This window comes from Engraulis encrasicolus, chromosome 2 (genome assembly GCF_034702125.1).
Source record: "Engraulis encrasicolus isolate BLACKSEA-1 chromosome 2, IST_EnEncr_1.0, whole genome shotgun sequence".
NCBI classification, from domain to species: domain Eukaryota; kingdom Metazoa; phylum Chordata; class Actinopteri; order Clupeiformes; family Engraulidae; genus Engraulis; species Engraulis encrasicolus.
In genome coordinates, this window is record NC_085858.1 from 23,338,797 (window position 1) to 23,366,601 (window position 27,805).

The 27,805-nt window shown below is 43.0% G+C and overlaps 2 protein-coding genes, 1 long non-coding RNA gene and 1 other non-coding gene across 5 annotated transcripts in view; 2 read left to right on the plus strand and 2 right to left on the minus strand.

Moving 5' to 3' along the window:
• The window catches only part of tex2 (testis expressed 2), a 71,244-nt gene extending 54,332 nt beyond the window's left edge, over window positions 1-16,912 (plus strand). The window contains exons 10-15 of one of the 2 annotated variants that reach the window (XM_063184052.1): window positions 1,155-1,254; window positions 8,288-8,405; window positions 10,437-10,559; window positions 11,212-11,421; window positions 12,462-12,582; window positions 14,204-16,912. In XM_063184052.1, coding sequence (XP_063040122.1) covers window positions 1,155-1,254; window positions 8,288-8,405; window positions 10,437-10,559; window positions 11,212-11,421; window positions 12,462-12,582; window positions 14,204-14,365 — 834 coding nt within the window. In that variant the 3' untranslated portion in view covers window positions 14,366-16,912. The remainder of the gene's footprint in view (window positions 1-1,154; window positions 1,255-8,287; window positions 8,406-10,436; window positions 10,560-11,211; window positions 11,422-12,461; window positions 12,583-14,203) is intronic. The other variant, XM_063184062.1, reaches the window with a different exon arrangement.
• Window positions 16,913-17,862: 950 nt separating this feature from the next.
• On the minus strand, window positions 17,863-17,999 carry LOC134443664 (small nucleolar RNA SNORA50). The gene has a single exon (XR_010033700.1). It is a non-coding gene; the product is annotated as a small nucleolar RNA SNORA50 (small nucleolar RNA).
• Window positions 18,000-18,032: 33 nt separating this feature from the next.
• Window positions 18,033-19,095, minus strand: LOC134435201 (uncharacterized). Its single transcript, XR_010031981.1, has 4 exons — window positions 18,840-19,095; window positions 18,616-18,735; window positions 18,330-18,394; window positions 18,033-18,112 (listed from the first exon to the last, which is right to left on the minus strand). It is a non-coding gene; the product is annotated as an uncharacterized LOC134435201 (long non-coding RNA).
• A 230-nt stretch (window positions 19,096-19,325) lies between these two features.
• Window positions 19,326-27,805, plus strand: part of LOC134435209 (serine/threonine-protein kinase/endoribonuclease IRE1-like) — a 48,598-nt gene continuing 40,118 nt past the window's right edge. Inside the window, exons 1-2 of the mRNA XM_063184078.1 lie at window positions 19,326-19,577; window positions 27,653-27,770. Of these exons, the coding sequence (XP_063040148.1) occupies window positions 19,506-19,577; window positions 27,653-27,770 (190 nt within the window). The 5' untranslated portion in view covers window positions 19,326-19,505. The remainder of the gene's footprint in view (window positions 19,578-27,652; window positions 27,771-27,805) is intronic.

The following is a 27,805-nucleotide window of genomic DNA, read 5'->3' on the forward strand; positions in this document are numbered from 1 at the left end:
TAGCAGTCAACGTGAACAAGCTAGCCAACAACACCGACTGACTGTATTGTGAACTTCAGATTCGCTATGACGTAACTGTCCAGCAAGACTCAACACCAGAAGGAGTCTGCGGCCAGGCTACTGCTCGCCTCACCATTGTATATTTCAGTGGGCGTTATGCCAAAGCGTCCAGAGTAAAGAAATGATAATCACACGTAGAAAATATTTAAAAAATATCAGGAAATGAGGGCACACCATACATACTTCTATTAAGTGTATAAAAACGTTTAATACAATATTACCAGGTTGCATTCACAGAACGAGCAACATGGCGCATGCGCGCAACTTTGTTAACGAGGGATTGCGCAATCCGGGGTGAGGCCAGTTCAGAGTTGCCCCAAATTCAGCGTATTCGGAGCAATTTGACATGAAATGGGCAAATATTACGATTTTGGCCACGGAAATGATTGAAAATGAGTGAAACTGTTTAAATACTGCTCAAATGGTAGTTATGGTGCAGATGCTCGAAAACAATAGCTGTTATTGTTACTATTATTCACATTAACTGCATCTCATCATTCTCATCTGAGCTGGTGAGGCCGTGCCTCACCTGCCGTATTGGAGTGCACGTGCCTGGTAAGTACGTAATTCTCCATGTGTTCATGCAGAGTTTTGATGCCCTGCATGAAAATACACAATGAAAATCCAGGAAAATAAAGAGAATGCATAAATGAGAAGGTGAGTCCATACTTTTGGCCTGTGCTGTAGATATGTTGCAGTACATGGAATATGTGTATGTGTGCCTGACTTCTATATGACGAAACTGAGGAATGGGCCACTTTTATAGGATGTGACATACTGTTTAAGACTTAAGTAGTCCATATAAATGAATCATTTGGTAAGTTTTATATATTTTCCCTGTGGAGCGGTGTCTTATATTCTGTGCAGAGGGTGTGTATGTTCTGCATGGTGTGTGTGCTTCCCTGTGTGTCGTATCCATTTTGCCCTCCGTCTGATTGGGTCTTCTGAGACAATCAATGTATGGAGCCCTCTGCCAATTTCCAAGATGGCTGACATGGATCACCATGGGATTACCAGGGATTATCTGAAAGTCACTGCTGTGAATGAATTTCCATGCCTGTGTCTGACTGCGCTTCTCCACACTTCACTTCCAGTTGCCATACTTCATGAATGAACTAACGTTGACTGACATGGACATGGGCATCACTATTCCCAAGATCCTCAAGTCCACCAGGCCCTACGTTGACCACCAAGGTAGGAATGTGCTAGTTGTAGTAGAATAATAGCAACAACACTGAGATGTGTTATTTCTCTCAAATTGTTCAGAAGATTTGTGATGCTAAGAAATCACAACGGACTGGTGAAATGATTTGCCCGAGTGGAGTAGTTTATTTGTCACACACAATGCTATAAATCTAGATAACATCATGTAGTGAAATTACTTGTAAAACTCCATGTATTGTCTTGAAAACAGTGGGAAGGGACTGGTAGTGTATAACATGACAGATATTTCCACCAAGGGGAAACTAAAGCTGTGTCTCAGATGATGCACTGTGTTTCAGTGCGTAATTAATACGCCATGCACACTGAAACATGAACACTGTAGTGTCCAATAAGTCTTGGCAAATCTCTATATACTGTTTATCTATATACTTTGTTTTGTGTATTGTTTTGCTTTCAGACGGGGGGTAGCTCCGGTTGCTTTTGTTTTTGATTTTTTTGAGGGGGGTAGCACCGGTAAGACATGAAAACTACTTTCACTCAGTGCTTAATTTGTAAATCACAAGGTACCGGAACGCAAAACACATATGACATCACAGCGATGAGTTGGACAGAGGTCCCGGAACGCACAGAAAAACTACATAGAATTACGCAAACGAATGGCCACTGGTTGTGTTATGGCACTTAAGCCCTTATATGCTTGGCGACTGGGAAGGGGAAAAACGGGACACATCGGTCGCGCAGGGATCTGAGGGTCCTCCCCCAGAAAAAAAAAAAATTGATGCAATTCCCTGCATTGTAACGACATTGAGTCCCGTGTCAGCTCAATATGGAACCATACTTTTGTTTCTTAATTCAAGGGACGGTTGGCAACACCATATTAAATCAGGGTTCCCACTCTTTTTCAAAAATCATTTTCCAGGATATTTCCAGGACATTTCCAGGACTATTTTTGGATAATTCAGGACGGATATTTCATCCGTCGGACCCACAATTTGGACATACACAGCGACACACAATGCATTTTAGAGACAATGTGACTTTAAGGTTGAGAAATGAGTTGTAATGAATGAGTACAATGTGTTAGGGAAGAGGGTACGTCCAAAGACGTCATAAGAGCATAGTATGGCCGCAAGGGAAGTCACTTTCTTCTTCTGCAGTTAGTAGGCCTACAAAGCAGACTAGTGGTAGGAGGGATTAGGCTACATTAAACACTGACAACTGGATCTCTTCTCTTGACCAATTTTGCGAAGTTACAGAGTTCAGATGTTATCCATTATGGCGTTGCATCCACTGACCATGAGCACAGTGTCCTCGGACTACACCTAACCCAATGCATTTTCCATTGAGTGATACTTCTTATCCAATGTACGTTATTTGCTGAGTACTGGCGGCAAGGTAAAATGCAAAGCCACTACCGCCAGGGCTGGAGTGTGGAACAGGTCATAGGACATAGTGAATTTGTGTCAGCTGTAATTAAGGCTGAATGACAGCTGTAATTTAACCACAAACTGAACATTGACGACAGGACATCCTATTTTGACCGGGCCGGAACTAGCAGCAGCTCCTCGCACCCACAATGCAATTCAAATTGCGGAGTTTCCAGTGTCACAATTTTTATCGATCATGGCCTTGCATCCACTGCGCATGGTGTCCCCGGGCTACGCCCCCGTACTACACCGTGGCCAATGCAATTTCCTGCGAATAAGATTTCTTATCCATTCTATGTTCTTTGTCCAAAGGTATTGACCTGGGTTGCGGTTGAAGATCACCAGCTGTCCCGCTAGTAGGAATCTGCTGGAGCTTGGCGACCACACCCCTATGTCAAATTTCGCAAGCCCAGCACGTGCAGCCTCTGTTCAATTGAAATGCTTTCTGATCCACAACACGTTTATTCGGAATTAAATGAAAGTGCAATGTAAACTCACATTAATGTCACATTATCTCAGAAATTAATACCTTAATAGTCTCTCTCTTATCGCAAAAATTAGTGTACTTGGATTTATTAAATGCATTCTCCACAAGACTTGACTTTGACTTTTTTGCTCACCAACCATTGTGGCCAGTGGTTTCTGTCTTTCTGCAAGCCAGTTTTGTTGCCAGTTTCTTTTTCTCTGGAATATTCTTGCATACAAACAATTGATGCGACTACTGTGATTTGTCACACCAAAGATCAAACTAGCTTTCAAAGTGGCTAGTGAGACTGAAAGCTCTGATCTCCAAAAAAGATAGCAGTACAATTTTTTGTAAGGAAGTGCTAGCACTGCCTATTTGTAGGCCTATTATGACCGTAAGCAGGTTTTCGAGAGATATATAACGCCATGATATCAGCTAGCGACTTTTCAGCAAGCCAACTAGCGACTTCTAGCGACTTTTGGCAACACTGAGTCAAAGAATATGACTGTGTATAAGTGCAATCAAAGATGGCAACCTGACCAAACTGTGTGTGTGTGTGTGTGGACAATAATGTATTCAATAGGTGGATATAAATTGAATTGTCATGTCTAGACTCGGAGAAGAGTAAAAATTATACCACAAACAAAATCGGGAAAAAGTTGAAGGAAAAAAAATCCAGGACAAATATTTTTTTCCAGGACATTTGGTGAATTTCCAGGACTTTCAAGGACTTGAAAACACATCTCTAAATTTCCAGGTTTTCCAGGTTTTCCAGGACGTGTGGGAACCCTGTACAATGCTGTAACTGCTGGTGCTGCTGACCAACACATAAGAAATAACTTAGATCAACACAACGAATATCTTTTCTTATTTTTAGTCGTGCACTTTTGCAAACCCTTGTTTGCAGACTTGTGCGCTCGGTCTCAATTTGGAACAGCGCACATCAGTGTCTGGCTTTAGCAATTCAGAAATGGTGATCTTCTCGGCGGCAACACTTCATGGTTCCCTCTCTCTTGCTCACTCGGCTCGTGGTTGTTGCGATCCTGACAGTCTCAAACCCAATTAATAGGCTGCGCGGTGAGATGGGAAATAAAGTGAACACGGGGTAATGCTGCGCTCTCACCCTGAGGAGGCAGAGGTAGTTCGTTACAATATAGTATATAGTTTTTTTTTAATTCACGAGAGGTGCCGGATCAGCCAAAATAAGTCCTGGAACACAGGGGGTCAAAATCACAAGGTGCGGGATCCTGTTCCGGCATATTCCGGCACAAATTAAGCACTGCTTTCACCCCTGTGTCCGCTTCACACAATGCAACTCAAAAGGATGCTCTCTGTTGTCCCTCTGTAAAATATGGTCATGATTAAAGTCAGATTAATGAAGTGCCACCGTGCTGGATTAGCCTATTTATGAGCAAGTCACTGAGGCGTCCCTTCAAAAGGACGCCCGTTTGGGATCTCAATGAGCCGTCACCTGGTTTAGACAGAGAGCAAGGAGAGAGAGAGAGAGAGAGAGAGAGAGAGAGAGAGAGAGAGAGAGAGAGAGAGAGAGAGAGAGAGAGAGAGCGCCACCACCAGTTCTGCTACCATCACCAGTGCACACTAAAAAGTAAAAAATGCAGTGTTTTGTGTGTATGAGTGGGAGACATACGTATGTTCTGCACTAGTGAGCAATCACTTGTGACTCATCTAATTGTAACATGCAGAGAGAGGGGGGGGGGTGGAATGGGGCTCAGACCCTGTCAAACCTCGGCCTTGTCGATTAGCAAATTCATAAGCCAAGCTGGTGTATTGTAATGTGCATTCCTGGGCCAGTAGCCCATGTGGCAGACTATAATGATACGGTATGAACAGACATGGAGATGTTGAGTCATGGACACGGATGGTTTTGGCCTGCGATGGACTCAGATGGGCAGATGTGTCCTGTGCCATGAGTCACTGGTGGAGTTTATCCATCCAGCGGAGGCCTGAGTGGATAGGAGTGTGAGTCAGAAGAGGAGAGAGAAGAGAGGAGGAAAGAAGAGAAGAGAAGAGAAGAGAAGAGGAGAGAAGAGAGGAGGAAAGAAGAGAAGAGAAGAGAAGAGAAGAGGAGAGAAGAGAAGAGAAGAGGTGAAGAGAAGACAAGACAAGACAAGACAAGAGAAGAGGAGAGAAGAAAGGGTAGGAGAGAGGAGAAGAGAAGAGAAGAGAAGAGAAGACAAGAGAAGAGAAGAGGAGGGGAGGGGAGGGGAGGAGAGGAGAGAAGATAAAAAAGAGATGAGAAGAGAAGAGAGGAAAAGTGAAAACAACAGAAGAGAAAAAGGGAAAGGAGAGAAGAGAAGAGAAGATAAGAGAAGAAAGGGGAGAAGACAAGACAAGACAAGAGAAGAAAGGGTAGGAGAGAAGAGAAGAGGAGAGGAGGGAAGGGGAGGAGAAAAGAGAAAAAAACAGATGAGAAGAGAAGAGAGGAAAAGTGAAAACAACAGAAGAGAAAAGGGAAAGGAGAGGAGAGCAAAGTAAAAGTGAAGACAACAGAAGAGAATAAAAGGGAGGAGAGAAGACAAGAGAAGAAAGGGGAGGGGAGGGGAGGGGAGGAGAGAAGAGAAGAGAGGGGAGAGGAGAAGAGAAGAGAAGAGAAGAGAAGAGAAGAGAGGGGAGAGGAGAAGAGAAGAGAAGAGAAGATAGGAAAAGTGAAAACAGTAGAAGAGAAAGGGGGAGAGGAGAGGAGAGGAGAGGGGAGGAAAAGTGTAGACAATAGAAGAAAAGGGAGGCGAGGAGAAGAGGAAAGAGGAGAGGAGAGGGAAAGTGCAGACAGTAGAAGAAAAAGGGAGGCGAGGAGAAGAGAAGAGAAGGGCTAGCCTACCATGGAAATCTGAGAAGTGTTCCTTATGTAAGGAACTCATCTGTGGAGTAGAGGAGGAGGGAGAAGATGGGTGGAGGGGGTCGGGGGGGGGCGGAGAGCAGGAAGGAGATGGGGGGTGTGAGGGGGAGGCTTGGGCTCTGAATTCCCTTCTACGCCAAAGAAAAGCAAAAAAAAAACAACCCAGACTTCCTTGCAGTTCTGCTGCTAGAAACTGCAGCCTAAAAGATATATACATTTGGATTCTCACCACTTTAAGCGATTTTCACTGAAATGCCGAACACATGTCCATTTCCCCGCATTTTTTTTGAAAGCAAAGTAGGTATACAGGACTACCAGTTTCAGGCAAAAAACAGTGCCATCAAACGTAACGCATCAAATGTCTATGCCACTGGATGCAACTTATAGGCCTACCTTATACTTTGAATGCATTGAAGGTGTCTGATGTCATGTAAGAGAGGTCCTTTAAGTCTGAACCTATTAACCTCTTACTGCAGATGGGGTTGCCGGCGGGCCTATTCCCTATTTGCTTAAAATACTCAACTACATTATAACAACATTGCTAGGACAGTACAGAGAGCCTTAAGTAACGGACTAAGACACAGCCATTGCGATTTTGGTGACAGTAAGGTTATAACATAGACTCTGCACTAAGGGGTTAAAGCTACTGTACCATTTTCGGAAATAAGCTCATATTACCTTTCCTTCCGTTAAATAATTCAGTTTTACCTTTCTTGTGTTCTTCCTGCCGTTCTCTGAGTCTTGTTGTGTAAATTTTACCTCAAAGCTAGTAGCCTCTTACTGCAGATGGGGCCGTCAATGAGCCTGTTCACTCTTTGCTGAGGGTGGTGAAAGGTTCTGCATTTACTGCCATAGCAGTAATACTCCCACTACTAGTGTAAAGCAAAAGGCACATACCCTACACACAACTCTGTGTAGTGGCGGCACTGCTAGAAATGGTAAGCCCCCTCAAAGAAAATAATGCTGCACCATCATCCCAACCATATTATAGCCCTCTGAGGGCCAATAATACTAAGGCATGGGCTGCCCGAATCAATCCTGACCTAGCGTCTCTCGGTGGCAGCCCTGCCTCTCTGTCTGAAGCCAGAGTGCTGGAAACAGAACAGGCTTATATAGTACAAAGACAAAGATATCATCTGCTACATACTACATCAGTAATGTACTCCGCCCGGAGACCAACTGCCATAATAGCAATAACAGCCTGAGGTACAGTAGATGTTCCTCTGTAACCTCGTAACGATGACATATTCCCATCATATATCAGCGCGTCATCCGTCTGCCGCCATATAATTGATTTCCCCAGTATCTGGGACCTGCAGAGCAGTGTCTGTGCTATCGAAAAGGCTTGAGTGGGCAGCTGTGGTGTAATGGTTAGGGACTGGGAGTTGGGACTTTAGACCGCAAGGTTGCAGGTTCAATCCCCACCCTTACTAATCCCTTCCTCACTCCATGGCTGAAGTGCCCTCGGGGACTATAAAGCAATACCCTGTAATATCTGTAAGTTGCTTTGGATAAAAGCGTCAGCTAAGTGTAATGTAATGTAATGTAAAAACAAGAGTGAGGTTATCCAATTGAGGTTATCTGTACTATATGGCTCTCTCCGCCTAAAAGTAAAGTAAAAGTAAAAGTAAAAGTAAAAGTAGAAGCACTCAGACCTCGAAGCGCAGACCTCCACCAAGGAAGCTGTTTGATAGAACGTTTAACTATGTTACACCCTATTTCCATTCAAGTGTTTCTGCCTTCTTTTTGTGGAGTTAGAAACTGGAATGTTTTGCCCTGTCCTGCAATTCAATTAGTGGTCACCAGGGGCGTCTAGATTTATGGGCCAGCAATGGCGAAGAATCTTTGAAAAGGTCCTGGTTCCGGGACCGGGACGACCACTTGTTCTCTGGGTCATTAACAACTCCACAAAGATTCGGCTAAATCCGTTGATTAGTTTTTGAGTTATCCTGCTGACAGACAGACAGACTGACAAACAGACAGACAAACCAATGCTACAGAAAACATTACCTCCTTGGCGGAGGTAAAAAAAAAGAAACACAATTTCCCTCCAACAAAGATAACTTATCCGAGTAACCAGTAGACCTGTGTACTTTTCTTATTATTAGCTCTGTGTTGGTTGGATCAGATTTGTGGTGGGTTCTTGTTATGTTTTTAATGTTTTTCCGTAACAACACTCCAGTCTATCTACCTCATCAGGTACAATGGAGTAGAGGGTGCAACAGCTATGTTATGTCATTTGTCAGTGTTGTGCTTACAACATGAATTTACTTTGACTTTGACCTCTGCCACCACCATCACCACCCCCTGCAGGCCTGTGGTTCGATCTGGAGATCTCTTACCACGGCTCCTTCCTGATGTCACTGGAGACCAAGATGAACTTGTCCCGGCTGGGGAAGGAAGGAGAGGGGCTGGGCGAACTCAAGGAGGGGTGAGTTGAGTTAGTAAGAGTGTGCAATAGCTGCCCCAGTCCACTTCCCAGTCAACTTCTACATAGAATCACCCTAATGCCATTTGAACCGTGACACCCATCCACCTTTACACCCGAAGTGTTTTCTGCCGCAGGCTTACATCAACAGAGTTGCCGTGTTATTCGATGTTTATTCCGGTTAGCTTGACTCAAGCGCATATGGATACTGGGCACCGTCTCCAAACTTTCCCCACAAAAATAACATGTCATGACACCAAACGTCTGCAGTAGCACAAATATGGTCTGTACTCACGAAACGAAGCATTTGGAAGTTTGGAAATAGTCCAGGAGTTTATTATTATCAACACAAGCCGAATAGCTTCTCTGCTGCTAAAGCTGCGCCAACGTTACTTCCGTCATCTAAGACAAGCATGTAAGAGTCCTCAACGAAGTTCATAATATGCACAATAAAAAGTGAATTCAGCATCAGTATTGATAACGAAAATCCTTGTCTAATTGATAGTAGGTAAGATTTGAAATATCTTTTAAGTATTGCCTTGAAAATATAAGCCTTAATCACAATTCAGTGAAAACTTTTTTAACACTCTCGTCTGGAAGTTTGTTGAAGACTTTTACGGGCTTGTCTCATATGACGGAAGTAACGTTGGCACAGCTTTAGCAGCAGAGAAGCTATTCAGCTTGTGTTGATAATACTAAACTCCTGGACTATTTCCAAACTTCCAAATGCTTTGTTTCGTGAGTACAGACCATATTTGTGCTACTGCAGAAGTTTGGTGTCATGACATGTTATTGTTGTGGGGAAAGTTTGGAGACGGTGCCCAGTATCCATATGCGCTTGAGTCAAGCTAACCGGAATAAACATCGAATAACACGGCAACTCTGTTGATGTAAGCCTGCGGCAGAAAACACTTCGGGTGTAAAGGTGGATGGGTGTCACGGTTCAAATGGCATTAGGGTGATTCTACTCCGAACCATCGCTTTAACCCTGTGCTAATGTACTATAAAAAAAGTAACCCTACTTAGCATCTGTCCTTATTGTTCTGTATATGTCCTGTGCACTTTTCTATCTGCAAGTGCTGTAGGCTATGATTATGTCCTCGATTGCAAGTTGCTTCGGTTAAAATTGTGTTGAAATGTGTGTGAAATGAGTGTGGATGTGTTTCTTGTTACTACTGTATTCTGGAGACTGTCTATGCTGGCAGCATCTATGAAGTTTCACAAAGGCTTAAGAGAGTACCTGCATGCACATCTTGATATGATATACTGCAGATGTAGGTAATTCGATTTGTTTAAAAAAAGCAAGAAAGCAACGCTGCTGCTTACAGGAACTTGGCCATTTTTTTCACTTGACGCACTTAACTGCCATTTTGTCAGTCTGAGCAAACAAAACATCACTGTATAAAATACAAAAAGGTGTGTAGCTTTTTTTTTACTTAGCAACAGCGCTATCCTCGCAGCAAGCAGCACCTCACTGTAAACCATTTCACTGCTCTTGAAATCCTGAATGCCTGAAGCTGCACCCATGGGCCATCTGTGCCTGTGGTTATTCTTGGAAACTCACTTTGAAAACTCACACTTACTGGGCTTACTGCATTGCATATTCCTTAGCCTTAATAGTAGCACCTCCTTTCCCTTTCGCGCGCTAGCTGCTGTGTGTTACATTGCATATGCTATTTGTCTCTGACATGTGCTTTATCTCTCTCGGACGCAACCCCTCCACCCTCTCTGGCACCATTCTGTTTCTACACGGTGAGTTGAGTTGAGGCGGCCCAACACTCTTGCTCTGCTTCTGCTGCGTGCAGTAAGATTATGCCTCTAGGAAGACTAATGACATTTAGGGGATTATTGTTGGGTTTCATGTCGACTAAAAACATGTCCATCTCGATCTGTGTTTGTGTGTGTGGGTATGTGTGTGCGTGCATGTGCATGTGTGCATGTGTGTGTGTGCGCGTGCATGTGCGTGTGCAAACGTGTGTGTGTGCGTGTGTTTGTGTACTGTATGTATGTACTGTGTGTGTTAATGTGCTATAGGCCTAGGCCACGGATGTACTGTCTGGCTGACAGCGATGAGGAGTCCTCTAGTGCTGGATCATCTGATGAGGAGGAGACTCAGGAGGTCTTCACTGATAAAGCTGTTCTTCCTGGAGCCGAAAGGTGGGGCATTTTATTATTATTATTGTTATTATTATTATTATTATTATTATTATTATTATTATTATTATTATTATTATTATTATTATTATTAGCATTAGTAGTAGTAGTAGTAGTAGTAGTAGTGGTGGTGGTATTATAGTTGATTGTGTATTGTTCACATTGTTGTCGTAGTCATTGTTGTCGTTGTCGTTGTTGTTATTATTATTATTATTTGTGGTGTTATGTAGAGTCTCTCAAGGTGTCCAGGGTCTCTTTACAAAGGAGTGTTGTGTTTATGGATGTGGGGGCTTTGTCTGCCTGTGTGTTGTGGCTGGGGGTTGGAGCTCAGGGGTTAAACTCTTTAATCCTGTACCTTCATCGATGTCCAGTCCCACACACTCACATCCTTTGTCTTCATCTGTTGGAAAATACAGTAGATAAAAGAAGGTGAGAGGACAAGGAGTGGCAGATGTTTGAGAGAAAGGGAGAAATAAAAAAAGAGATTTCAGGGAAAATAGATATTCTATGATTCAGAGAACTCTTCATGTGTGAGCAAAGAGCACATGTGACATGTGAGTGGGTGGCAAAGGAGGCCTCCGTTCTCTATGAATAAGAGATGCAGCCTGACTCACTTCTTCTACTCATGTCCCACCACCCACCACCTCCATCCTAGTTACGTTGGTGGCCACCGGCCCAGCAAGATCATCCGCTTCGTGGACAAGATCGCCAAGTCCAAGTACTTCCAGAAGGCCACGGAGACGGAGTTCATCAAGAAGAAGATGGAGGAGGTGTCCAACACCCCTCTGCTCCTCACCGTGGAGGTGCAGGAGCTCAAAGGAACTCTGGCAGTCAACATCCCCCCACCCCCCACCGATAGAATATGGTATGCTCCACCTTACTGTTGGTCCTCTCGACTCTATCCCCACTAAACAATTCTTCTTCTTTACCGATCACCTTTTGCTGGACAATGGCAGTTGCATTGTGTCAAAATGTTTATCCATTATAAATGTGTGTGACAAACATGTGTATATCTATATTTATGGTCTGATATCAACCACTCCCTTCAGACAGTCACTGTATTATGAATGAACATGCGTAACTGATGAGTGCCCTCTGCTGGTTGGATTGAGATATAGCCAGTTGAGTCAAGGGGTAAAACGTGCAGATGTTCGGGTGTAGGAGATCCTCCTCAGCAAAGTTTTTTGAGTCAGTTTATCTTTGGAAAGTACATAATTCAAGTCAATGACCCTTTATTTCAGAGTTACCCCTTGAAAGCTATAGGGACAAATTGCAGTTGAGACATGCAGTTGAGAATCATTGTGTACGACTCACCAAAAAAATGATTTGATGATGTGTTTTTTAGACTTGTCTATACGCGTGATTAACACATTTTATTTTGGTACAGTGAATTAGTTGAATACTATGAAGGTGTGAATGGAATGTAAAGCAATATTGTAAAACATGCTAACTGAAATGATCTCCCATGACTAACACATTTTATTTTAAAAGAAAGAAGTCTACCGCACACATTCTTGACTTTATGCTGGTTTTATTAGAGCGAACAACGCGTTTCCCCTCAGTGCGTCATCAGGCTCGCTCAGGTATAGGTACATATACCTGAGCGAGCCTGATGACGCACTGAGGCGAAACGCGTTGTTCGCTCTAATAAAACGAGCATAAAGTCAAGAATGTGTGCGGTAGACTTCTTTCTTTTGAAGTATTGAACATTCCTGCATCTACCAGCACCTAGGAGCTGTGCATGGAACTTTGAACTGTGGAATAACACATTTTATTGTTTGTGCATTTAGTTGTTTTCATTTTTACCATGAAGGTGGATAGGGAATTATTATTATATAGCAAAATGTGAATGTAAAAGGATGTAATAGGCCCATGGTTTCTTAAGATATTGTGTCATGATTCTAGGTATGGCTTCAGAAGCCCTCCGCATCTGGAGCTGAAAGCCCGGCCCAAACTGGGGGAGAGAGAAGTGACTTTTGCCCACGTGACTGACTGGATTGAGAAAAAACTTGACCAGGAGTTTCAGGTGAGGTGGTTGGTTTGGCAGGGGGAGACACCAGTCATACTGAATGGGGATACATAAGAGTGCTTGATGAACTCCTCAGCACACACTACAACTACAACTAAAAAAAAACATTTATTACATTTTCACAGTGTGTTCTTCTCCATACCATTTAATACATTTCTGCAGGCCTATAGTATGTTCTTTACATACCAAAACTGTTTTCAAAGGCTATTGTATTTATTTATTTTTACCACGAGTCACGACTCCTTGCATTCCCTGGGCAGTGGTGGAACTACCCTGGAGGCTTTCAGGATGCCAGTGGGATTCTATTAGGGGGTGCGATGCATATTTACAGCACCCACTAGTCTGAGGGGTTCAAAGCAACGCCCTCCTCATCATCCTACCACTGCTATTTTAATTATCAGTTTGTTGACAGCCAGCTTTGCTAGAGGGCCCAGCTAACTGTTTGCTGATTGAACAAGTACAGCCATAAACAAAAGTGACCCTGGTTTGTGACTGCTCGGGGCCTGTGATTAGTAGTGCGTAGTGTAAGCCTGCAGGGTCTTCCACTCAGTCATTTTGTCGTTGTTGTGAGGGAAGAGCATGTCTCGTCATGATTTCTTTCCTCCAAAACTGATACAGCTTACGGCAATTGATTTCGAATTTAAGTTTTTTTGGGGCTCAGACGTCAGGTGGTACAACATCTGTTGCCAATTAATTAATTAGTAATTTGTAATTAATGTACTGCTATGAATATGCTGCCTATAATCCACTAAAAACAAACAAAAAAATCATTGAATCCATACAGTAGTGGTATTAGCTGCGGTTGTACCACCTTGACGTGTGGTACTACTAAAACGTCATTGACCATATCACGTGTGGGTGCCTAGAAGGAAAAAAATAGCCTTGATGTCATACGATGCCATGTTTCTGATTTCCCCCAAGTTTTAAGTATTACAAGGGAATGCAATCACATTGATCTCAAAAGTTGATTTTGACATTTTGAAACAAAAACTGCCAAAATGTCATTTTTTGTATGTAGATACTTTTATATTTTTTGTAAGTGTCTGCATGTAATAATCAATGAAGATTGTGCACATCCCAGGAAAAGGTGCAGGACAAAGGCTGACTGTAATTTTAGTGTGAAGAGTCCACACACTTAATCTGATGAAGACAACTGTCAAAGCGTCATCCTATTCTGCCATGCAATAAAGAAACAAAGAAAATAAAAGGAGATTTTAAAGGGACACTGTGTGAAAGTTTTAGTTGTTTATTTCCAGAAATCATGCTGCCCATTCACTAATGCTACCTTTTTCATGAATACTTACCACCACCATCAAATTCTAGTATTCATTATTGCATTTTTCATACATGAAAAGGGGGATCTTCTTCATGGTCCGCCATTTTAAATGTCCAGAAATAGCCATTTTTAGCTGCAAAAATGACTGTGCTTGGACCATACTAGAAAATATTAGTTTATTACTTTGTAAACGTCCATGTAAGATCAAATTTGGCAATAGGCAACACATTTTCAATGAGCAGAAGAGTTGCAGTACCTTTTTTGACCATTTATTGCACAGTGTGGACTCCTCACTCTAAAAATGCTCTGTAATAATCACCTGTTATATGCTCTTGTCAACAGAAAATATTCGTCATGCCAAACATGGATGATATTTGGTTACCCATAATGCACTCTGCCACAGACCCGCGCTCTAACGCAGCCTTGTCAGCAATGAGGACGGACTCTTTAAAGGACACGGAGCTTTCTTCTGATGCTGAGCTTTCCACTCAGAGTGACTTCTGATAGAGTGCTCCTTTTTAGGGGGCACAAACAAAACAAACAAAAAAACAGCGGTTGACTGAAGCAGAACTTCCTGGGTTCAATGCCCTGTGGATATACATGGTCAAAAACAACAGATGAAACTGTGCTTTCCTCTCGGTGGGATTTTTAAAATGAAAAACTAATAATATGGGAACGGAGCCATTATTTATTTAAAACATCACAGAGCCTCACCCCCACCCCCACAGAACCACTGAATGACATGGATACTGGACTGGACTGTCCTGGACACTCATCCATTTCTCATTGGATGACAGGATATTGGATTGAATTCCTTAATTAATACATGACAGAATCTCAGCCAAGATGGAGTTTTTTAAACACTGACTAGGCTCCGAAGCCTCTTTGTCCACTTTCCCTGGCTTTCTGAGGAGGCCCTAGGGTCGGGAATGTAGACTGGAGTATGTTATCGGGACGTTTTTACCATAGCATGTAATATTGCACTGCAAACCCAAGCATTCCAGAAAGGAAACAAGAATGAGGGAAAAAAGTAAAGTAAGAGGAAAAGAAGTGGCTGGAGCACCAATATATATATATTTTGTTTTGTTCAGTGGGTGCCGGTATGTGTGTTTGTGTACTTAATATAAACACTGACAGGTATGTGGGAAAACACACACATGCTTTTGGGTGGAGGAGGAGCACTCAAGGCGAATGACACAGGTGTGTTGGCGTCAGTCACGTGTGTTAAAGCCATCCCTGAATACGATTATGCGCCACAATAAAACAGTGCAAGGCTGGGGGGTGGCAGAATTGGGTTCTCATTGCATTGTACGTATGCATTGGGTTTGGGTCCCTTTCTGATGACTCTGTAATGGGCCTGGTCAAACCTGTGAGAAGCAGGCTACTGTGTACTGTGTTTTGTCTGTGTACGTGTGACGACTCACGTGCTGTTGATCATTCACACACACAGACATGAGCGCACTCACACCTACTGTAGAGGTGTGCAGAAAAGACAAAAGCCTCCACTCTCAAGCCCACGCATCCCTTTGTCTGGCTGCCTCCACCCCATTGTGTGTCTCGGCTCATTCAGCATTGGCATTCGACTTATGCAAGTAGATCAACATCACTGTGTTCATGTACTTTGTATGTACAATACCAGCCAAGACGCGGCCTCTGTCCTCCTGCCCAACTAACCCTGATGATGCCAGAGTCTCTCTCTCTCTCTCTCTCTCTCTCTCTCTCACACACACACACAGCAAAGCGATTAGATGAAAGTGGGAGATGTTCCGAAAAGATGCTGTTTCTGATCAAGGCACAGTCAATTAATTTGGAGTAAGTTGTAAACCTAAAAACAGTGGCAGCCTCTGTGGCTTTATTCCCCAATCAAAAAAGTCTGAGGGCGCTGGTTATTAAGTTTACTCTGTGGTCTGAGTAAACCATCTTTATGGAATGACCGTCTGGGGAGTATTCCAATATGTTGTAAACCAGGTTAGTAGTAAACCAGATTAAGTAACCAGGTTAACTTAGTCAGGGTATCACTTAACCACCTTCTTGGTATGACCCCCTGGTGTCTGTGGCCTGCTTGATTACTCATTTAGCAATGAGGCTGGAGTAAGTGTGTATGCATTTTTTTCAATGCCCAGTTATAGTTCTCAATAAATGTGCTGTACAGGGACAGCGTGGGAAGAGGCGGTGTGAGGGGTGGGGGTCTTTACAGCCAAAAGCAATGTGTCTTAAATCTGTCATCAATGCGGGCTTAATGAATGTAAGTGAGAGGCATCATTTTATATCCACACCACACGGTTCAGAGGGAGGAAGTACATCTTTTTTGGTGTTCACACTTTGTGCTGTTTCATGTCACATTCTATATGAGTTCCTCTGGTATTATTATAGATATTGTTGGGTAACATTATGAAAAGAATGTTGCATTTTCATCTTCACAGAATTGAGACATACTACTATAAGATACATGTGCAAATCCAGGAAAAAAAAAAGATCAAGATTACGTCATGTCAGTTGTGTGCAGTTAAAGGTTTTGTATTCATCCATAATGAGCTTGTGCGCGCCTACAAATAGCATTACTGGTTGCAAAGTGAAAAAAAAATCAAAATGTTTTATACAAATAAAAAGGTCATGTGTTCCGTTAAGTCATGCTTTTTCTTAGCTTTGAAAAAGAAAAAAAATCTGTCACCTGTGCACTTATCAAACTGTTAAAAGAGGCAGTTTATCATGGAGGCAGAAGTGCCCTTACTATCAGCGTTGCTCCGTTGCCATGCAGTAGAGTCCAGCATGTCCTCTTTAGCATATCCATCAAAGTGGTCCTTTTATTTATTTCATTTCACTCATGAATTAAAAAAAATGTGAAAGAATGATTGCTCATCCCCAGTGCCATAATGTGAATACATGGGGATTAAAATAAATAATTTATATGGTTTATGTTTTCATGTTCTGGCCAGTGTGCTTCTTATGCCAAATAATGTTTCTATTTTTGTTTTATTTCAAATGTCATTGTTGTGTTTGTGTTTGTCATGGCAGCTTGGACATGAGGGATCTAATAAAAAATAACTTTTGCTTCATGGTGTCCTGGTTTGTTGCATTTCGTATTTATGTAGTATTTACATCAATTCAAAGTTTTGACAGTGGCTGCGGGCAGTTTAGTGTACTGGTGCTGTATTCGAAGATATTGCAGCCTGCTACAAAGCAAATTTGCTCGCCTGCAGGGCTGAGACCGTCAAGTCTACTTGACACACACCTGACTACACCAAGACGACTGGCCTATACTACAAAGCTGGTTCAGGTGTAAACCAGGTTAAGTTAGGAGGTAAATAATCTAATAGAAGAGCCAGGCCTCCAAAGGCAATATGTATAGGAGTGTGCAAGACACCGTCTCCCACCCATTCTGATTTAGCTTTGCACTACTGTAAAACGATTACAAGGTTCACACCTTTTTCATGATCAAATTCAAGCACTTTTCAAGCACCAAATTTTCTGTTTTCCAACACCTATGGGTCCTCCCCCATACAATGTGTTTTTAAGATGCAATTTCCTGCATTCTAGTTGATTTTAGGGTGTCGAATAGCAATCTGATATCTCACTCCCTCAGACTTTGGATGTCCCTGAACAATTTATTTCTATTATTTGGCTTACTGAGTTTGACTTGACACAAATTTCAAGCACTCCACCAAAAAAAAAAATGCATTTTCACAACCTTGAAAACACTTAATTGAAATTCAAGCATTTTCAAGGAATTCAAGCACCAGTGGGAACCCTGCGATTAAAATCTCCCAGCTCGAACAGGGTCTTTGCTGTTCATGCAGATCCAGATATGATTTTGAATATTGGAACAACCTCCCCTCATTCTCACATCTTTCAAATTATGTTTTACCTACGGGCCGCACTGAGTGAGGGGGCAGGCCGCATGTGGCCCACAGTTGCCCATCCCTGATCTAAAGCATCCAAAGGTGCAAGCCTACAAAAAAGGCCCACCTGTGGGTAGACTACCTTTTATTTGAATGTTAAGCACCTGTAACTTGCATTTAAAAGAGCAGCTTGGGGAGAATGCCAAGAAGCCCCAGTTATAACAAGTAAGTTTGCTATTGCACTGTAGCTTGGCCTATGAAACCATGGTGAAGGCAACACAGGTTCAAAGACAGTGCACCCAAGTACTTAAAATAAAGACCAGTAGTCATTCTTCCAAAGATAATGATTTTATTTTTGCTCGCCCTCATGCACACAAATGTGTAGTCCACCTGATGGCCCCCTTTGTTCACCCTATGGGAAGAGAAAAAAGAAAATGAGATTTTGGGGCAGAATGCATTGCACCTCCTCGAAAACAAAAAGTCAAGTCAGTGACAAAAGTTAACTTCATGGTTCATCAGAAGTCTAACGCAATAGAATCATCTCTCTTGACTCATTTATTAAACAAATTGAAGCAGCACGTTTTAAGACTGCAAGATGTAGCTGTGCCTACATAGGCTACGACCCCCACCTTTGTTTGAAGTCAAGCGTTGCATTGTTGGGCTTCAGTGATGTCAAGTCATTCATCCTTTGCTCCTGAAATGAAAACGACAAAGATTTTACAAAACGCCTCGCACTTAGGCCTACCTTAATTTCATTTCGAACTCGTTTCGAGTCAAGTCAGTAACAAAGGCTGACTTCATGGTTCATCAGAAGTCTAACGCAATAGAATCATCTCTCTTGACTTAATCTCTTATCACACAAAAAAGACAAGAGTAGCTTCACTCTGGACTTTGAAACTCAAGGGTTAAACATACCGAAGCTTCCTCGCGATACCTCGCTCTTGGCCTCACGAGTCGAGTCCTTCATCCCATGCCGTCGACCACGTGCCACCGAAAAGCATGGCGAAGTCCATGCTCCATGTTTGGAGGAACCATCTATGAGAAAACACAACCCCCACCATTGGATTAAAAATACATGTTACTTGCAAAATATTATACATTAATTTAACGCATTAAGTGAAACCGTCTCTTTTTCTCACCCATTCACATGTCCCGTTGCCTCAGAAAGACGCACATTCAGGATCCATATCCAGCTTCAAGCCCACATCATGTAATTCGACATTGCCAGGCGACATATTCGTTCAAAACAATTTGCCAACTTAACTGGGCCCACGGCTTGAAGTCAGATAAATACATATCCAAGCAGAAGACCGATGGCTGATCTATGTCTTCTCTAGGCCTGCGAGAAGCGAGAATGAACTTTTCTCTGCTGTTACAGAAATTACACTTCCGCTGTCAGTGCTACGCAGTTCCTGCGTTAATTTCATATCAAATTCGTTACCGCTTCGTTAAATGACTATAGCGTCTACACACTATACGTAAAATGTAATTACAAACGAACAGATTAATTATATGTAGGCGTAAAATATGTTAACCCCCTAAAGTAACACTTTATTTTTAAAAGTCTTACTTGCATCACGCGTGACGTCACCAATGCCCCACCCCTAACAGGAAAGAAGAACGAAATAGCTAGACGAGTTGTAGCAGAAGCACTCGCGGCCAGGCAAAAGACAAGCTGGCAAGAGAAAATAAACAGCATGGACGAAGACGCAGTTTGAAATTCGTGTTATTGTTATCGTCCAGTCTAGTGATTTAATTACGAACGTTTTTTATTTTGTTTATGAACTTGATCAGCTTTTTGGAAGATGTCGTGGGGAGTTTGTAGTCGGGCCCTTGTGTGGTGCATTTTCACGTTGATCTGCATCGTGCCGCACACGGTAAGATTGATTTTGTGATACTGCTAACCAGCTAGCTCAACATTCACACTGTTGACAAAGCGTAAACAACTATCACATACCTAAATCATGTGGTTCGGTTAATATGCTGAGTTTACAGTCTTCACATCAAGTGGCATAGCTAGCTATCATGCGTATATCACTGATGTTGTGAGCAGCAGACATCCGTAGCAGTGTTTGGTGAACATGATGTAGTATTTAGCTAACTTCATATTAAAAACAGAACTATATTGCATAATGCTTTTAATGTTTTGCCAATCCTTATGCAATTTTAACCATCTAAAGCTTCTCGACCTTTGCCACTTTCCTCGTTTCCTCCCAATGCATATGGGTTCTCTCAACATATGGTAACGTTCAGCGACTATAAACACTGGCGATTTGTTGACTGGTGATTTATAGCTGCTTAGTGTCCTCATTTGTATGTAAAAAGCTGGCATTTAGAACAAATTCCTACTAGTGTGGTCATTTTGTGAATGGAGAATTGTTCACGTTGTGGGTCTTCACTTGACGTCTATAGTAGCAGTCTCGTCCAGCGATAAGGGGATTACATTTAAAGCTGTCATTGGCTTGTCAAGGGGGTCTTCATCATCCCGGATCCATGCCTCACGTGACTAATTGTGGTCGGAGGACCTAATCACAGCTTTCGAAGCATTAGCTTCTACATTTGGAACGTTCCAGAAGAGATGGGTTCACTGTCTGGGGACTTGCTGTCAGAGCAGCTGGCTGTCAAACTAGGCTGAATCGATGGCAATATGTCTTGGACAATGCTGGCCCGTGCCTTGTGTAATACTTTTTTTGTTAGACCACTGGTTAGTTTGTTTGACCTGTCTGACTTAAATGGACCACTAGCCTCCTCCATCAATTCAATTTACATGATGATGGGGGGGGGGGGGTTGAAACATTAGTACAGTCTCGTGCCACATACTACAAATGACTTGGTTTTACCTGTCCAATTCAGCCAAGTGATTGGTTGGTTGAATGATCTCCTGGTTGAATTGGACAGGTTACACAAGGTAATGTGAATAAACAGTATATAGATCACACTAGATTGTAACTAATGAATCCATTTTGCCCCTCACCGATGATGACATGCTGAGGCTTCAGTGGAATCAGCATGGGCCTGCATGGCCAATGACTCACTATTAGGCCAAAGTGGAGTCAGTCTGCATGGGTTGCTGTGGTGTCTGAAAAGGCTGGGCAACCATGTGCGCTGAGGGCCAAACCTGTGTGTGTGTGTGTGTGTGTGTGTGTGTGTGTGTGTGTGTGTGTGTGTGTGTGTGTGTGTGTGTGTGTGTGTGTGTGTGTGTGTGTGTGTGTGTGTGTGTGTGTGTGTGTGTGTGTGTTCAGTGCTTATCACAAGAACACTGCATGGCTCGCTTTTGACTCTCTGAGTGGCTGTGTTGTGCTTTTGCAGTCTCCGCTTCTGTGATGGCCGCCCTCCACGTGACGGACTGTCTCTCTCTCTCTCTCTTTCTGACTATCTCGCTCTAGCTCTCTCTCCCTTTCCCTCCCTCCCTCATCCATACACCAGGGTACTTCTGATAGGTGTGTGGCAGGTGGGGTGTTGACACACGGGCATGTCTTGCCCAAGTGTCTTCATCCAGAGGTGCACAGTGTGGTCCCGGTGTGTAGATTAGTGAGACCCAGTCAACCTTGCGCTGGGTAAACATTTGAAGTCATTCTTTGTTTTAATCAGATCCACAAATATGGCTTGGCGTGGCATTCATTCACAAATGTGTGTTGACTTGTTGGTAATGTAAAGTGAAAAGTGAAAGCCCATTGGGAAACTCCAACTCCCATTGTCATTGTGACACAGCACTCCACAGCACACAAGTGAACACTGCACACAACGAAATTGCATTTATGCCTCACCCGTGCAAGGGGGCAGCCCTCAGTGGCGCCCCATGGGGAGCAGTGCGGTGGGACGGTACCATGCTCAGGGTACCTCAGTCATGGAGGAGGATGGGGCACTGAGTTTAACAATTAGAGTGGGAGATTTTGTCACTTCGTAACAGGATTAACCCTCTCTGAACTGTGGTTGTTTTAAGTCTAGGTGTGTGAGGTAGGGGTGAGAATACACAAACCCCCATAGTCTAGGCAGGCAGGCCTATACTTTAATAACACTCAAACCATTTCATTCATGAAATAAAGGCTACGTGAATATGCATAGCTTAGTTCTGTAACACTAATTTATATAGGCAAAGCTGCTGTGTGTGTGTGTGTGTGTGTGTGTGTGTGTGTGTGTGTGTGTGTGTGTGTGTGTGTGTGTGTGTGTGTGTGTGTGTGTGTGTGTGTGTGTGTGTGTGTGTGTGTGTGTGTGTGTGTGTGTGTGTGTGTGTGTGTGGTCGGTTCACACACAGACTAGACTTCTATTAAGCTTAATGCTGTCACATGATTACTACAACTAGGCTAGTGAGTAGGTTTGTTCTAGTCTGCAGCATGGTTTATGTTACATAAAGTGGAAGTACACTTTTAGCCTAATTTAGGAACATTCCTTTTTGCGATAAGCTGTGAGCCAAGGACTTATAGGCCTCCTTTATGTTTCTTATAAGCCTGTGTGGTATGTTGTGAAACCCGATAGCCTAGTTACCTTCCCCCTAGTGGGCAGATAGATTTCATTTTTCTGTGTCATACATTATTTTGTTACATGTGTGTCTTCTTGTGATATCTCAAAACCTTCTAGTTAATACGCCACTCCGTGCTGATTGAGTTTGATCTAGCGCTTGTTTCTCCGGTCCTCCAGCGTTATGTTTGAGACTGGATTGTTGATGGTGTTACTGCTCCGTCTCAGGAGCGAGTGAGGCGAACTTGCCCTACACGGCTGTACATCTTTTTGGGCGTACTGGATTATGTAATTCCCCCCATTACGCAATGTCTGACTGCAGCGCTAGTAGAGGGGGATAGAAAAGCTAGTGCAAAACGGACAAACTTCACCAGAAAACCCTACAGACATAGAGCTTGTTGCCATTCTCTGACTTTTTTTTCCACAGAAATGCCCGTCACACTCTCACCAGATTGGCCTTCATGAAACCTGAAAGTACGGTTCGTTCTGTGTGCTGCTGAAAGTGAGAAGTCAGAGCTGGCTTTTTTTAGTGCCAGTGAATGAAAGTAACCTTCAGTTGTTTTTCTTTTTTCCTCTTTCTTCTTTTGTTCTGCTTTGAGGCCGGCCTCTCTTGAGCCACTGTGAAGTGGGAAGGTCCAGGTGTTTGTGTTGCTCGCTACTGATGTTTACTCTGGCAGCAGAACTACTGTGTGGTCGTAGATTAGACTAGACTGGCTGTCCAGTGAGAGAACTCGGAGATTGTAAAGGTGCTATTAGTGGGTTTTTTTCTTTTTGTTGGGGCTTGTTGTGAGGCTGCAGGAACGTGAGCCAGGCAGGGTCATGATTGGCTGTTTGTTCTGCCCATCTCCTATATTAACCTGTGAGAACCCTGACCGCCATGGTGAGAACCCCCAAGGGCTGTGTGTTATTTAGCTGCGTTTCAGGGAAATGGGATCGAATGCCCCCTGAAGGCCCAGGCTGGCTGGCTCGTTTGTTAGATCTAAGGGCTGGAATGCCTAAAAAGCAGGGGGGAGGTGTTGTTAGGTAGGCTAATTCAGGTCAGCGATTCACTGGGAACCTTGTTCCTCTTTTTCTTGCCTCTTGTTTCTTCCCACTACACCATGCTGGAAGCTAAGGTAAGCGTACCCATTAAGCCCATGTACCCTTTAAGCCCACTTTCAACTTTGAGGTCAATTTAAAGAAAGGGAAAAGGTGAATTTTGTTGTTCATCACCCTATCCAATTAAAGGGTTTAGTAACTGACAAAATGTTTTTTATTGCAAACAAATCACATTTTTTATCGCCGAGTTATCCCCGTCCAAGTGAACCCAGTCTCAGGACTACTGACAAGAAGTTGCCTCAAAACTTTGCTGTTTTGGGTCATGTCAGAAATCATAGAATTTCAGCTAGTTTAAGTCAAATATTTTGAAAATACTTTCATATTTAGTGAACTAAGAGGTAAATGTAATGATTTTTATATATATACATGCAGTGTTTTACTAAATTATAGCATTTCCCTTCAAATGGAAAGATGTGTTTTATGAGCGAGCAAACGCTGATATTCTCTTGATACAACCACACACCATCTTTATCTTACTCTACCGTAAGACTTAAGGTGGTTAGGTATGAATTCTAAGCATATTCCAGTTTGTTTGGCATTGATCTTTAAAGAAATGCATCGTGAAATGTTTTTGTGGAGTTGATTATTTCCATAAAATAGCTTTTTGTATAGGCGGGCTTAATGGGTACTAGCTGGGCTTAAATGGTACACCCCATTGAAATGCATGCAAGTTGGCATGCATGCAAATGAAAAATGCCTTTGAGGGACATAAAAAGTGCTGTACAATCTCAAGTTGTAGGTCAAAAAGGCGTAATGTAATGAACTAACAATAATCAATAAGAAAAAATAAATTTCTCTGTTTGGATGAAGAATTTTATGAAGTATATGAAGTAAGAGATGCTGTAATGTTTATTTAGGTGTTATGCATTATTTTTTGAGCAAATTTTACATTTTGGAAGAATATTTTGATCTGAAACCATTTATGCCATGTAGGCTACACTGTTTAAACTCAACTCACACACCTCACCAGGTATTTTGATAGAGAAATAACTATATGAGCTTATTTGGAACACAAGTGGGCTTAAATGGTACCAAAGGTACCATTTAAGCCCATTCAGACTTTTCACTTTTCTCGTAAAAAATCTTCATATTGTACTTTGAAATATTCATCAATTCAGTGATAAACATTGAGAAGAGAGGTAAATCTTACTATTTAAAAAATCATTTCACAAAAAAATTGTGTGAAGATGATTGAAAAATAAAGAAATTTAGATTTTGGTGGGCTTAATGGGCAGAGGAGGCAGTGCTGGCTGGCCTAAGTGTGTCTTTGGCTCCTGGCTTGTGGTTGAGAAACGACGTAGAGGCTGAGGTTTTTTTTGCCATGATTCATTCCCCACCCTGCTGTTGTTCACTGGACCAGGGTTGCCAGATGAGGCTAATGATTTCCAGCCCAAAAAAATGCTCAAAACCCGCCTAGAACCACAAAATCCTGCCCAATTCTATTGATTTCTATGGCAAAAATTGGGCTGGTTTTTATGCTAAATGCCATTTTTACCCGCACAGGGCCATCCTAAGCAGCCCAATTGGGCAGAAAACAGCCCAATCTGGCAACACTGTACTGGACTGTGGTGATCTAAGATGGGCCACACTTCTCCCAGAATGGGAATGAGCGCTACAGGGTCCCACACCCAAACAAGGCGTCTCACAGGACCTCATAATCACAAGGACCACACGCTGTGTGTTTTTTTTTGTGTCATGTAGATTATTGATGAAATCTCTGTATTTTTAATTGTGTTGTATTGTGATGTTTTCTGCTTTGTTTGCTGGTCGTATTTTAGTGTACTGGTCCATCTGACAGCGAAATCTTACTGCTTTGTTTGCTGATCGTATTTTAGTGTACTGGTCCATCTGACAGCGAAATCTTACATGTAGCCTACTGGCCTTGTGGCTTAGTAAAAAAAATGTTCTATGTTTCCTTTCAAACGTCTCTGGCTTACACATAACTATTGTAAAGTTCTAGAATAATGGAACTCTTCAGAAATTCTCAAATCTTAGCCAGAAGACCCCCTTGCCATCTCCGATCCCTACTTCACCAGCACTCTGTTCTGGTTCCTAGTCAGTGTCCATATATTTCTCTCCATGGTGGGCGTCTGGTCTGTTGTGCCTCTGAGCCAAAGAACACTCAATCGGAGTAGAGCGCTGCTTGACAGAGCCAACGTCCTCCAAAGTGGCCCACTCCCAGTGCTGCATCCCACGCTGCACCTGGCCTGTGATAACCACACACACACACACACACACACACACACACACACACACACACACACACACACACACACACACACACACACACACACACAGTCTCACCCAGACAAATAAAACTTCCCATAAACTCCTCCGCTAAAAACTCAAGTCCTCCTCCACTCTTCTTCTCCGCCACACTGTGAGGTCAGCTGGTGTCCTTTCCCCTGCAGCATGTGGTGGTGATGGAGTGTAGGATCCCAGCGGCGTCTTGGCCGGCCCAGCGCGTCCTCCACCTCCTCAGCTGCAGGCAGACAGGCAGGCAACCCTCGGCCGCCGTCATCGTGTCTATATGAGCTACACCAAGTCATTAGTGGGACAGACGGGGGGGGGACTACTGAAACAGCTTCTAGTATGCACCCCCCCAGGTCTGCACACTGGGTATAAGCTCCAAATAACTTAATAGTTAAACAAATGGTAACATTTCGATCCACCAGTCCGAAACACAACATCAGCGTCCCCTATTGCTTAGGTTTTGGGTTTAGACAATGTTAAAGGTGCACTGTGTACTTTGTACTGTGCACTGTGCTGCCAATACCCAAATGTAGGGGTGGGCGATATGACGATATTATATCGTGAATCGCGATATTGAGTAAAATATCGTCTCGAATCTGCCAAAGTGGAGAAATCGTATAGATCGTCTTGCACTGAGGATGTTTATTATCAGTATCAGAGTGACGTTTTCTCACTTGTGTTGTTGTCTTCACTTTGTTCTTTACGTTATTGTATTCCAATTGTACACTTTATGAAAGTGTCATCAGTGTGTTAACATTTTATTGACTGCAAATTACAAATTGCAAGTATATGAAAGTTATTTTTTGTTGTTTTTATTTTTTTGGATGGAAGATCGTGATAAAAAATCGCATTCGTGATTTCATGTTAAAAAATCATGATACAACATTTTTGCCATATCGCCCACCCCTACCCAAATGTTACCTTTTTCATGAATACTTAGCACCACCATCAAATTCTAACAGTTCATGTTGGATGTTCTCCATGCCTGCCATTTTGAATTTCCAGAATTTAGCTGCTAAACTTTCTTTACTTGGGTCATACTAGTCAATATTATCATTCATTGATGAAAAGGTCCAATTTGGCAATAGGCTGCACAGTTTCAATGAACAGCATAGCTGCAATACCTACCCTTGCCACAATCCTGCGCAGTGGACCTTTTTAATAGACTATTGGTAGCTAATCTCGACGGAGCAGCCCATCTGGACAGATCACTGGCCTATGACCCACAGGACACCTATGGTCCTCCAGCGACAAGCCTGTGTGCGGTCTTTGTCTTGCAGGCTGATGCATTGGAGGCACAGGCTGTAGGCGTCATTGGGACATTGTGAACCGTTGTCGTTGCGTTCTGTTCCAGTGTGGATTGGTTACACAATGGTAAAATAGTTTGCATTGCTTTGATGGGGAATGAGTGCTGTGAGTGGTGAAAGGATGACAGCCGTTGGCAGATTCACACAAATCTGTGTGTCTGTGTGTCTGTGTGATAGTCAAGTTTATCCACAATGTCACAGCAAGAGGTATAGATTTCATTCCGCCCATTTAGGCTGTCTTGAGCTCATTCTGCACAGGTGAACACAAGTTTCCTGATATGATTGTCTGGACTTTCTAGTGTTGTGAACTAATCATTTGTCTCCTTGTGATGAAACGACTCGGCATTCAGCGTTCAACACAGCTGTCAAGTTGTTTTCCAGACGGTGCCAATTTAAACATTACCCAGTGAAAAATATTTGTGCTTGAAATTCGTCCATTTTGCAGGTGGTGAGACTTTTTTTCACCCCTGCTGTGGTGTCCGGAGAGTCTGGACGCCGGACTCTGTGTGCCCCCCTGTGTCCCCTTGTCCCCTTTCCCTGGTGTCACCCTGACCACGCGCCAATGTTGCCCGGCTGAAAATAAATGATGTTGCTACTTTAGTAGGTGCTAAAGGTTTTCGGTAATAGGCACAGGAGTCTACTTACTCAATGATTCGCACACGGACACACACACACACACACACACACACACACACACACACACACACAGCCTCCCTAAGGCGCTGTGGAGGAAAGGTTATTACTTAGCCAATCTGGCCCTGTCAGAAGTTGGAATTCTTGTGATTTGTCAACCAACACCTGTGATTTCTTTCTCTCTCTCTCTCTCCCCCCTACAGGGTTTCTGTGGAGCCACCGCCTCACTGCCAGAGAGTCTGCTCTTTGTGTCCACCCTGGATGGCAACCTGCACGCTGTCAGCAAGAGATCGGGTTCCATACAGTGGACGCTGAAGGAAGGTAAGCCGAGACAGCCGCTCGGGTCGGGCCGGGCC